General features: G+C 46.4%; 1 protein-coding gene across 1 annotated transcript in view; it reads left to right on the top strand.

Moving 5' to 3' along the window:
- Positions 1-13,349, top strand: part of RIPOR2 (RHO family interacting cell polarization regulator 2) — a 104,962-nt gene that overhangs the window by 30,915 nt on the left and 60,698 nt on the right. Inside the window, 1 exon segment of the mRNA XM_049765111.1 lies at positions 11,592-11,718. Within this exon segment, the coding sequence (XP_049621068.1) occupies positions 11,615-11,718 (104 nt within the window). The 5' untranslated portion in view covers positions 11,592-11,614.

Genomic DNA, 13,349 nt, shown 5'->3' with positions numbered 1-13,349 from the left:
CTAAATGTGGCCTTGGTCATTCCCCATTTCTCTTGAACCTAGAACATCCACAGCAATAAAAACAGATAAATCCGGGGGCCGGAGAGATAGTATGGAGGTAAGGTGTTTGCCTTGTATGCAGAAGGACGGTGGTTCGAATTCCGGCATCCCATATTGTCCCCCCAAGCTTGCCAGGAGCTATTTCTGAGCATAGAGCCAGGAGTAACCCCTGAGTGCTGCCAAGTGTGACCCAAAAACCAAACCAAACAAAACCAAAAACAACAACAACAACAACAAAAACAGATAAATCTATAACCCAGGAAGTGTGTGCTACGCTTATATTCTAGGTATATTAGGTTCAGTGAGTGAGCTCATCTTGGCCCACAAGGCCAGGAAGAACACCAAGCTTGGTGCAGAGAGTGAAACTGTGTGAGGTCTTTCTGGAACTTTTTCCACTGGTTCCCATCCTTTGTCTCCGTCAATCTGTGGAATGAGCCCAGCCTACTTTTATCATTTGGTTAGCAAACACCACACACATCAGGGAAGCAAATATTAACCTTGCCTTGCCTTCTTGGAGGAACATACATTGAAAAAACATAGAGCCAGTGCCTTAAATACATCTACTTTTGGCTTTTTTCAAGATTAGCCCACAGCTATATATATAATCAGTAGCTCACAGCCATATAATAAGCAGACACCTATTTTTAGGGTTCATCTTAAAGACTCTCCCCTCAAGGCAGCCTCTTTCCATCTGGCCCACATGCCTCTTTCAGACAACTGAATTATACTTTTGCTGTTGACCATGCTGGGGGAGCAAAGAGGGGGGTGTCTGTTGGGAAAGGACAGTGGAGGTGCAAGTGGGGTGTGAAGGAGTGACTCAGACCCAGAGGCCATGGCACCCCATTTTCTGTGACCATGCTGGGGGGAAGGAGCCAGTTGGGAAAGGCTCCAGTCTGGTGCTCACTTCATAGTCTACGTTTCCTCATCCACTGCTGTCTGGACTCTGCGTCTTCAGAACCTTTGCCCCCACGTTGATTGTCCACAGCTTTTATACAGTTCAGACCCCCCAGAAAATGACCTTGTTGTAAAGGTACAGCTTGAGTTTCAGTTAATGCAAATGGTTGGGGTGATGATGCTCTTCTGTGCTGCTTCAGAGAGCTAGGACTATTGCCAGAATGTTCTGTCTTGCCGCTTTGCCAACTGCCCTCTCTGGATCCAGCAAACACCCAGATTGATGGCTGGATCATCATTTTTGCAAACATATCACGGAGGCACCAGCATGAAGACCTGCCGTCTGCAGACTTAACTGGGAGAAGGGCTGCAGACAAGCTCCTCTGCCTGGGGCCACCACTGGGATCTAGACTGGCCCCCTTCCACCTCCTGAGAAAGCCTTGGGTCTGCAATCAGCAGGGAGCGAATCGAACTTGTACCCTTCAGAAATCACAACTGTCTGGATAGAAAAATGAGTGCAATAGGTTTTCTTACAAAGAAAACACCACTAGCATCTTACTTGAAGGGATAAAGTGAGGATGTTGTGCTGTTGTGTTATTGGTCTATTTTTTTGGGAGGGGTAACTCGGGGGTTACTCCTGACTCTGCACTCAGAAATCGCTCCTGGCAGGCTCGGGGGACCATATGGGATGCCAGGTATCGAACCCGGGTTCATTCTGGGTCGATCTCATGCAAGGCAGATGCCCTACCACTGTGCTATCACTTTGGCTCTTGTTGTTGGTCTTTAAAGTCACAATGTCAGTCTGAGGTCTGGCAGCTCAAGCTGAGTGTAGGTCAATGCTCACATGTCCCCATCTTGCTCAAAGAGAAACCCTGGTGTTTTCCTCCAAGGGGTACACTTTGCCTTTGATTTTATCTTAAAATCAGAAATGCCAGGCATAGAAAATATTGACTGGATGAGCTGCTTTCCTAGTCCCAAGATGCAAATAATATCAGATAGATCTAAGGACTCTTGTGAAGATGGCTGGAGGAAACAGTGAGTTTTTAGAGCTCGCTAAACTCTAAAAAAGGGAATCTTATTTTTTTTTTAATTTTGTAATCAGGCTACAAAGCTTTAATATCTATCATTAATAGAAATGTCTTCATTTTTTTTTTTGGTTTTTGGGTCACACCGGCAGCACTCAGGGGTTACTCCTGGCTCTACACTCAGAAATCTCCCCTGGGAGGCTCAGGGGACCATAGGGGATGCTGGGATTCGAACCACCCTCCTTCTGCATGGAAGGCAAATACCTCACCTCCATGCTATCTGGCCAGTACATGTATTGATATTTTTAATGGAAATAAGAGGGTTGTAGAAAATTAAATGGACCAAAATTCTTTTTTTTTTAATTGTTTTTAATTTTTTTTTCAAGACCATTGTGAATTACCGTTGTATTTCAGGCATACAGTGACAGTGAATTAGGGTCATTCCTACCACCAGTGTTGACCTCCCTCCATCAGACTCCTCAGCATGCCTCCCATACCTCAATCCTTAGCCCCTCAGCCTGCGAGTGTAACAGGTTTATTTTGTGTTTAACTTGTTATAGTTTGGGTCTCTTGATTCTATTGTTGTTGACTTTGGCTTGGGTATTTAGTTCTGATTATTATTATTATTATTTATTTATTTATTTATTGGTTTTTGGGCCACTCCCGGCGGCGCTCAGGGTTTACTCCTGGCTATCTGCTCAGAAATAGCTCCTGGCAAGCACGGGGGACCATATGGAATGCCGGGATTCGAATCAACCACCTTAGGTCCTGGGTCGGCTGCTTGCAAAGCAAACACCGCTGTGCTATCTCTCCGGCCCCTAGTTCTGATTATTTTTTTCCCACCCAATGCACACTTGAAAAGCACCAAAATTCTACCAACCTTTGAGTAGTAGAAGTTTGGGGTAGGTAACTATCTTCTCTCCTCCTCCCCACCTGCCTTCTTTCTACTTCTGTGCATTTTCCTAACAGGTGCTTTTATGCTTAGAAAAAAAACGAAAAATAATCTGACTTTCTTGAGTTTCGGGGCAGTCCATTGTTATACACATTAACTCTCTCCTTGCAGTTAACTTTGAGCGTGCCTAGTTATCTAATCTGTCCATACCTCCAATACTTCCACTCTCTCAACTCATAAGGTTTATGTTTTATTTGTGTAGGGTTTGGGGGTGAGGACAAACCTGTTAGTACAATACACCATAGGACTGTCACCTACCACCTACATTGGCCTTGACAACCATCACATTTGCATTTTTATCTATCAGGAGCCGCAAAGGCCTGTAGTATGCTGTAGACGTCTCAGACATTTCTGTGCCCCTCCTCCAGACAGTCTTCCTGCCTGGGACGATTGGGATTACTAATTCGTTTAATCTTGAGATTCAGTGCATCTCTGGGTCCTCTGTATAGCTGCCTCTTTCCCCCTTCAAACTCAGATTCCAAATAAGACATGAGACCTGAGAGGAGGAAGAAGAGCTATCTGGCTTCATCCACCTTCTTTTATGCACTCTTTCCAGGTACCAAGGAGGTATCTGCTGATTTGAGGTACCTCAAAAGATAATTCCTTGAGAACTATCTTCTCATGGAAATGGATTCAATGTCTGCCTGTCCAAGATGGTGGCCCCCAGCATCCACCCAGGACCGGTGTGTTTGTATGAGAACAGAACACAATCTAGTCTTATTTTCTTTCCCCCTGGCATGTGTTTAATTAGATCTTGGCACTGCCTGGCAGGGGAGAAGGGAGATACTTTTTATTGTCTCAAGAGGAACCAAGAAAACCAACTGTGGCTTTCTGGCTCTTGTGCCAAGAAGCTCAGCTTAGAATCATCAGGTTTATTCAACATTTTAGGGTGTTTGAGAGACTTTCCAGAAAGGTTGAAATTGGCTCCTGGCTAGTGGAAATGGCAGAGGTGGGGATGACAAGCTCCTGGGACAAAGCCAAGTAAGGAACTAACCATGTCGCCATCCCCATTGGCCAAGATTAGAAATCTCTCTGGGATTTCATGTGCAAAAGTGAAAGTTAGTTGTGCCAGTATTACAGGAAAAACCATGTGAAGCGTGTGCCTTGGGGGTTGGAAACGTGTTTCTGGATCCATCAGCTCCAAGCAGTGAGTGTCCAGAGAAGAGTTTATTTCATGTGGAATTTTCTGTTCATTAGATTTAATAGTTGGCAACCTTTGATGTCTGCATCGGGTATAATATATACTGACAAGGATTCAGTTCCACATCTTAAAAGTTGTTTGTGTAGAGGAGAGGTGGTGTTGTTTTTTTTTTCCCTCCAGCCCTAAAGAGTTGTGTGATTGAAAATAAAGAAGTTGTACACCGTTTAGAGTTCATTTGTTTTTGTGTGCGTGAAACTCATTGTATCTCACAATAAAGTCATTAAGTCATTGTCAGAAGGTTTAGTAAACTCTTGTTGCTATCGGTCACTCTGCTACTTCTTTTGTTTCTGAACAGTAAGTGGCTGCAGATACATCTTGGCATCTAAATTGGTGTGTTCAGAATAAATTCAATATGTCAGGGATGACAGTATTAAAATAAATTGAAGTGTCCCACAACTGTAAATGTGGCCACACAGTCCAGAAATTCAAAGCACTATTGCTGATATTGTGGCTTTCTTGCAGTGTGTTTTCGACTGCCAGGGCTTCCAGAAATATGAGAAAGAGGGGACGGTGCCCTCACTCACTCCAAATAAAGTCTGGTTGGAATCAGCCCAAATACGGGCCCAAATGGTCTGATTGGTGTCTCTGCAGAGAGTTGTAGATGCGTGGTGAAGTAGGGCCATTGGCAAAGTGGCAGCTGTGTGTGCAGCTGGTGTGGCTTCAGCAGGGTGGGGTCTTGGCCTGCTTTTTTTCTCCTGAGATTGACATTTTCAACTGCATGGCTCATGAACACATGATTTTTCATGTCTTGGTATACATCTCTTTTGAGAATAGAGCGAGTCTACGGAGTTGGCGGAATGTGGGCATCTATATTAAGAACTTCACTGAAGGGCCCGGAGAGATAGCACAGCGGCGTTTGCCTTGCAAGCAGCCAATCCAGGACCAAAGGTGGTTGGTTCGAATCCCGGTGTCCCATATGGTCCCCCGTGCCTGCCAGGAGCTATTTCTGAGCAGACAGCCAGGAGTAACCCCTGAGCACCGCCGGGTGTGGCCCAAAAACAAAAACAAAAAAGAACTTCACTGAAGGATCTGAATGGTTCTAGTGTAATCATAATTTAGGAAACATTATTTGTATTAGCCACAGAAAACACACTTTTCCTCTGTAAAACTGTAAAATATTCAAAGAAAGCATAAATATACTCCATTATAAAAACTAATGCAATGCAGAAATAAATGGAACTATTCTTCACTCTCTTAAACCAACTGTACTTTTAGAACCTTTCTTGTGTTATGCATTGATTTATGTATTTTGTTTATTAATATTCTGTGTATCATCTATGTAATTTTGTCCTAAGTTTGTCTTAGCGTTGATTTTCCTATGGAAGCACATTGGTTTTGTTGGATTGTTTGGGTATTAGGGATCTAATCAACACCTCATTCAGTGGTTAACTTATCTTCCAACTCTGAGCCAGAGCAGATGGTTGTAGTAGCTGATATTTTTCTATCCTATGGTTATGCCACCTGTAATATCACCCTTTCCTGTCATAAAGAACATTTATATCATTTCCATTTTTCTGCTGTTCATTATCACCTACATCCCTATATATGCTCTTTGTGAATTTAAAATAATTCTACCCATGTGGGGGGAAACAGAGTGATAGTACAGTAGGTAGAGTGCTTACCTACATGTATTCAACCCAAGTTCAATCCCCAGTGTTCCAGATGGTCCTCCAACCACTGCCAGGAGTGATCCCTGAATGCAGAACCAGGAGTAAGGCCTGAGCATGACGGGATGTCACTCAAAAGCTAAAATATCACGAATAATGGTTCCACCTGAGTAGATGCAATGTCTTAAAGAATGCCACCTTTTTTACATCTTGACATTTTCAAACTGTCCTCGACATAGTCTACTTTATGCCCAGCAGCAACACCACTAAGAAAGTCCCTCTTTTTTTGGAGGGGGGGGACTGTCACACCCGGAAGTGCTCAGGGGTTACTCTTGGCTCTATGCTCAGAAATCACTCCTGGTAGACTCGGGGGACCATATGGGCTGTCATCCTTCTGCATGCAAGGCAAACACCCTACCTCCATGCTGTCACTCTGGCCCTGGAAAGTCCCTCTTTAGGTAAAGACTTCAGAAAGGAATCAATGACTACCCAAATGCAAATGATTGACAGCCCAGGCTCCAAGTATCAATGAGCCTAGCTTACCTGGAACCAACAGTCTCTTAGGGAGTTTAGTGAACCTGGAATAATTGGAACTGTGGCTGCATTAATGCTTCTAACAATTGGAGTCACAATCGATCACTTCATTGCCACTTCTTGCCTGGGCCTTGACTCAGATGCTCTTGGCCACAATAAATGTGATCCAGTATAATAAAAAAATAGGAAGTAAGTAGTTTATTTGATTGATTAATTAATTGATTGATTAAAATGCAAATGATGGTCTGAGATAATTAACCCCAGGGGGTTAGGGCTCTTTCCTCCCAGGCACCGCCAGAGGTCAGTTCTGAGCACAGAGCCTGGAAGAGTCTCTGAGCTTCCCTGGGGGTGGCTCTACCCCCACCCCCAATACAAACAGTTTAATCAGACAGTGTTTGAAGTCAGTCACTTTAGGAACAGTCTTGCTAGAAGCAGGGAAGAGAGTCTGTGGAGCTTCCAAGAAGGAATCCTGGGGGTCTTACAACACTGGCAACAGAGGATCAGAAGGTAACTGGCTCGTGGAGAAAGACTGGGGAAGCTGGAAGGCACTAGTTAGCCAAGAACTCTGGCAATTCAGTTAGGGGGTGCAGTTGGGGGGGAATCTATTCGTTGTCCCTAAAATTCTCATGTTTTACTGATTCAACTATTCATTTTTCTTTTTCTCGGATCCTGATGTGGTCCACACTTCGTTTTCTGCCTCTCCCGAGGTATAGAGGAGCCAGGGTAGGGTAAAGATAGATCTCAGCCTAATTCTTTCCAGATAGGTAAAGATTATTTCTTTTTTTTTTTGTTTTTGTTTTTGTTTTTGGGCCACACCCGTTTGACGCTCAAGGGTTACTCCTGGCTATGTGCTCAGAAATCGCCCCTGGCTTGGGGGGACCATATGGGACGCCGGGGGATCGAACCGCGGTCCTTCCTTGGCTAGCGCTTGCAAGGCAGACACCTTACCTCCAGCGCCACCTACCCGGCCCCCAGATTATTTCTAATACTAGAAAAGCCTAAGCTTTTATTCTAAGCGAATATTAAAAGGACTTCAAATGGCCTGCAGGCATCTCTTTATTAGGTGCACGTGTAATCAAAAGTCTTTGAGGGAGCCAAAGGATAGTACAGTAGGAAAGGCGTTTACTTTGCATGTGGCCGACTAGGGTTCAATCCCCAACATCTCATATGGACCCCAAACACTTCCAAGAGTGACCCCTGAGTTCAGAGTCAGGAGTAACCCCTGAGCATTGCTGGGCATGGCCCCAAAACAAACAAGTCTTTCAGGGATTGACCTGGTCAGAGCTTTTTTTTTTTTTTTTTTTGGTTGGTTTTTGGGTCACACCCAGCAGCGCTCAGGGGTTACTCCTGGCTCTATGCTCAGAAATCGCTCCTGGCAGGCTCGGGGGACCATATGGGATGCCAGGACTTGGACCCCAATCCTTCTGCATGCAAGGCAAACACCTTACCTCCATGCTACCTCTCCGGCCTCAGAAGCTTTTTTTTTTGTCTTCAATAAATGAACATGAGTTTGTTCTGAATGCTCTTAAGACACCCCCATATCTTTACGTAGCTCAGAAAAGGAGGGATGAAAATAATTCACAGGATGGACCTATTTTATTTTATTGGGAGAATTGGGGGCCACATCCATTGGTGGGTTACTCCTGGCTCTGAGCTCAGAAATCACCCCTGGCAGGCTTGGGGGACCGTATGGGATGCTGGAGATCAAACCCAAGTCAGTCACTGGTCGGCCACAGGCAAGGCAAATGTCCTACCCGCTGTACTATTACTTCAACTCAGTTCCTATTTTATTGGCTTAATTCATTTCGTGAGACACTGAAATTTTGCAAAAGGGGGGGTCCCGGATTATGTTTCTGAAAAATTGGATTTATAAAATGGTAAGCAGATTTTTGTTTGTTTGTTTTTGAGTCACACCCAGCAGTACTCAGGAGTTATTACTGGCTCTGTACTCAGGAATTATTCTTTTTATTTATTTATTTTTTTTTTTTTTTTTTTTTGGTTTTTGGGCCACACCCTGTGACGCTCAGGGGTTACTCCTGGCTATGCGCTCAGAAGTTGCTCCTGGCTTCTTGGGGGACCATATGGGACGCCGGGGGATCGAACCGCGGTCCGTCCTAGGCTAGCGCAGGCAAGGCAGGCACCTTACCTCCAGCGCCACCGCCCGGCCCCAGGAATTATTCTTGATGGGCTCAGGGGACCATATAGATGCTGGGGATCGAACCGAGGTCTGCTGCATGCAAGCACCTTTACCCACAGTACTATCACTCTTGTCCAGTAGCAGATTATTTCCACCGAAATTAGAATTTCAACCAACTCAGCCCTCCTTTTTTTTTTATTTTTCTGACCTTCAAATTACTTGGGAACCTTTGCAGAATCCTAGTACCTAAGAGCTAGTCCATATTCATTACATCAAAATGTCAAAAGATATTGGTAGTTGAAGAGACTGAGTGCTCTACCTGATTAAAAAAAAAAGGAAAAAATTTTTTCTATGACAAGATAGCCTTGTAGTTTGAAATACTTTTAATTCTTTTCTCATGATCAAAGAGTTCCCAGATACAATAGAACTATGGGAAAATTATATTAAAAATGACACGTAGGAACCGGAGAGATAGCATGGAGGTAGAGCGTTTGCCCTGCATGCAGAAGGACAGTGGTTCAAATCCCGGCATCCCATATGGTCCCCCGTTTCTGCCAGGAGTGATTTCTGACCACAGAGCCAGGAGTAACCCCTGAGTGCTGCCAGATGTGACCCAAAAACAAACAAACAAAAATGATATGCAATACTAACAAAATTTGCCAACTTGAGACTTTTTTTGTTGTGGCAGCTCCAGGGATCAAACTCAGGCCCTCACATATGTTGGGCAGGCCGGTGCTCTCCCACCAGACTACCTCCAGGCCATTCTGAGCTGAGGGTGTCCAGCCTCACCTGGGCTAGGAAGCTAAGTGGGCTCAGGACTGGTTAATACTTGGCTGGGAAATCTTTGGGGTTGTTTGTTGACTGTAAAATTATTGAGTTGAGAAAGAACATAAACTACCATGATTTCTTGATACTTACTATAGTTTGCATGTGATACAAAGATAACACGTGCTTATACACTTAAAAAAAGATGTTGTTTGGGGCTGGAGAGATAGATGGAGGTAGAGCGTTTGCCTTGCATGCAGAAGGACGGTGGTTCGAATCCCGGCATCCCATATGGTCCCCCGAGCCTGCCAGGAGCGATTTCTGAGCAGAGAGCCAGGAGTAACCTCTGAGAGCTGCCGGGAGTGACCCAACAACAAACAAACAAAAAAAAAGATGTTGTTTGGGGGCGAAGAGATAGAACAATTGTAGGGCATTTGCCTTGCATGTGGACAATCCAGGATGGACCCAGGTTCTATCTCCAGCATCCCATATGGTCCTGAGGGTGCCAGGAGCGATTTCTGAGCACAGAGCCAAGAGTAACCCCTGAATGCCACAGGTTGTGGCCCAAAGACCCAAAAAAATGATGTTTTATGGTTTAGTTTAGTGTGGTTTGGTTTGGTTTGGTTTGGTTTGGTTTGACTGGGGGGCTCTCCCCTGAAAGTGCTCAGGGGCTACTCCTGGCTCAATACTAGGATATGGTCCTGGCTATGATGGGAAAACACTGCATTGCTGGGGCTCAAACTACATGCAAAACATGCACTCAGCCCTTTGAGTTATCAAAGTGTCCCTGGCCAGAGACATAGCACAGCTGGAAGATGCTTGCCTGGCCAGGGAAATGGTATCGCAGAGAAGCATTTAGCTTGCACGCAGTGACCTGGATTTGATACCTGGCACCGCATCTGATTCTCCAGGCACCACTAAGAGTGATCCCTGCGGACTGCCAGGTGTGGCCCACAAAGCAAACAAACAAAGTGTCCCTAACTTTGTGAAGCAGACAGACACTTACTTAGTCACCAGTCAGGAGCCTCCATTCTGCTCCGAGTGAATCATGCTGGTTTGGGAGTGGCGAATCACCAGAGCGAACAAGTCTTGTTTGCACCTGCATTTTGCCCCTTCATTCAAGCATGAGAAGTGAAGGCGCCTACCCAGCCCGTCTTTCCCTGAATTGCTTTGAAAATTCCAGAAAAAGCCTCCAAACTCAAGGGGCTGCCTCACAGCTGGAATGGGTGGGCGTCACCTCCTACACCACGGGCCCCCTTGCACGACCCAATGAGTCAACACCTGAGCACTGCAAGAATGCCCGAGAAAAACAACCGAGAAAAGGGGAAATGCCTATTCTTTGTACTGAGGAAGGGGAGGACTGGGGTGTGGGGAGAGGCCGAGGGGCCATAGAAGCCCAAGAAAGGCCTTGAAGTGTTGTACCAGCTCTGCATTCTGGACTGTCTGGACTGAGCTGCTGGGCTGGGCCAAGAGGATATTCTGCAGAGTTGGGGTGTCCCTTGCATTAACTGGGACCTCCAGGCCCCCGCTGATGCTATGCATAGCTTGGTTCAGTGTCCACTGGGGTTCTTCCAGGGCCAGTGTGGTTGCTCTAAGAATGCCCAGTTTTGCTCTCTCAGCCACTGCCATCTTCTACTCCTCCTGGCCAGGCCTCAGGTGGCCTAACACCATGGTAGTTGCTTGTCTCTTCCCAGCTCACCGGCTCCAAGAGAAAACTTAGAGTTTTGGGATAGTCTTTTGGGGATGCCAAACTTGGCCTCTGTCCAGTTGGAGCTTTCGGAAGGGCCCTTCTACCCTGCGCGCTCAGCGAGTTTTGACAGATGAAAGAGCGTATGGCTGAACCTGGGTCTTCTTCCTCTTCTCTCATGGCTTTTGTTTTTCTCTCCCTTTTTCTATCTCTCTCTCTGTCTCTCTCCTCTGTTCCCTTTGCCTGGCCACCAGCTTATCTTTCAGGACAGACTGGAGGGTCAGCAAAGCCATAACAGACCCAAGTCAGTTATCTCAAGCCATATTTCCAGCAGCTGCTGGACTTCTGGGGGCCCGGCCTGTGCTCTGGCACCTAGCTGGAGTTTGAAATGGGTGGTAGGACCCACTGCAGCTTGGATTTGGTCAATTTGTGTGGCTTTTGTTGTTTGGGGGACCTGGTGGCGAATATTGTGTAGTTCTTGGGTCTTTGGAAGGAGGACTTGAGTTTTGCTATTAAAGAGAAAGAGAGAATACACATCCTTGAAGGAACCCCCAGAATGTGTGTGTGTGTGTGTGTGTGTGTGTGTGTGTGTGTGTGTGTGTGTGACTGGGGGTTCAGTGGGTATCTTCTGCCTTCTCCTGAGAGTGGACCCTCTGGGCTTCTCCTTTCAGGCACCATCATCCCTTGCCCACTTTGCTTTCAAACTTTCTGTCTCAACCTGCCTGTAACTCGTTTCCTCCTTCTGTCTTCCAGGACTCCCAGCCAAACTCCCAGACATGATGTTAGTGGGGTCCCAGTCCTTCTCCCCCGGGGGACCCAATGGGATCATCAGGAGCCAGTCCTTTGCGGGGTTCAGCGGTCTTCAGGAGCGACGATCCAGGCAAGTACTCTGGGGGTGTTTCCGGGGAGGCAAATTTGAGCCTCTGGAAAGATCAGTGCTTGTGACTTCTCATGCACATGTGTGAAACACATACACACACACACACACACACACACACACACACACACACATTCTCTCTCTCTGTGTCTCTTCAACTCCTCTGAGAAAAGACATCCTGAACCCGAAATAAACTGGCCTCCTTCCCTTTCCCTCCTGAGAATTTCTCTCTGAGGTGACTGCAGGGGCAGCCAACCTGTGGGAGAAAGCGAGGCTGGGTTCTCTTGTGATTCAAGGCTAGAGCTCACCGCTCTGGCAGAAGGAAGTTCCATCTCTGGCTTTTCTGGGAGGGCCCCCCCCAGCTGCGATGATTTGGGGGAGCTCCAGAGAAGGAGAGGGCTACCAGCTTGAGTTTTCCTGACCTGCTCATGATAGTCGCTGAGCCCCTGATGGATTCACCCTCTGGGGACACTGAAGTTAATGCCAGACCTGGGAAGACCACAGCAGCCTCTGGCCAAACTTCCCAGCAACCAAAGTGGCTCAGCTGTGTCTTGCCTCTTGGTCTGCTCAGCACATCAGGGCTTGAATGGCATTTTCAGGGGCTGCTCTGACCACTGTACACCATGGCCTGGCTACTTACAGGGGATGAATTACAAACCTAATATGCTCCCTAGGAAAGAAGCATTTTTGAAGCAATCCTCAGGGACCAGAGAGAAAGTACAGTGGGTATGGAAGGAGTCAGCTTTGGACTCCCTGACGTGGCTCAATCCTTGGCATTGTGCAGGGTTGTCTGAGCACTAAGCTTGGAGTCAACACTGAGCACTGTAGATATGGTGCAAAACCCAAAACAGAAAAAAAAAAATCCAGTGCACTGTGTGCTTCCTTTATGTCCTCTCCACAGAGAGACCCATTTGTCATCTCCTGGGTCTTTGTTGGAGACCCTTCAGGAACCAGAACAATAGCACAGCAGGGAGAGCGCTTGTCTTGCATGTTGTCAACCCAGGTTTGATCCTCGACATCCAGGTGGTCCCCCAAGCATGCCAGGAGTAATCCTTGAGTACTTCTAGGTGTGGCCCCAAAACAAAACCACAAGTTAAAATTAAAGAGCATTTACTCCCATCCTACTTGGAAGGAAGGACTGCTTGCCAAATACCTCCTGTATATGTGTTGGGGATAATATTTTTAGACTGTTTTAGGGTCATAATTGGCGGTGGTCAGGGATTATTCCTGGCAGTTTTCAGGGGAGCACATGCAGTGCCCGGGACTAAAGTGGGGTCTGCAGTGTGCTGAACGAAATGCCTTCACTTTATTGCCTCTCTCATGCCCAGGTCCTGGTATTTGAACATGCACCCTATTCTCTTGCTTGGGGATTTTTCGGTGGCTTTGGGCCTCAGTTTCCCTGCGAGGTGTGTGTGGTGTGGCCTTGTTTTCAGGGTTCGTCGAGAGCCACCCTTCCATTCATAATAGCTGAGCAACGCATCTAGGTTATCTCCGTTCACTAATAACATCCAAGAAATGAGCTCGTGTTTAGGGGTGTGATTTGGGGGTACACCATCAGTTTGGGGAGGCCTCAAATCTATCCCTGTGTCAGGGAATGGCATCTGTGCCCTGAACATGTACAGGTGCAGGGCTGT

This window comes from Suncus etruscus, chromosome 18 (genome assembly GCF_024139225.1).
Source record: "Suncus etruscus isolate mSunEtr1 chromosome 18, mSunEtr1.pri.cur, whole genome shotgun sequence".
Classification (NCBI taxonomy): Eukaryota; Metazoa; Chordata; class Mammalia; order Eulipotyphla; family Soricidae; genus Suncus; species Suncus etruscus.
Note: the sequence above shows the minus strand (reverse complement) of the source record. Positions and strands in the feature narration are given on the sequence as shown.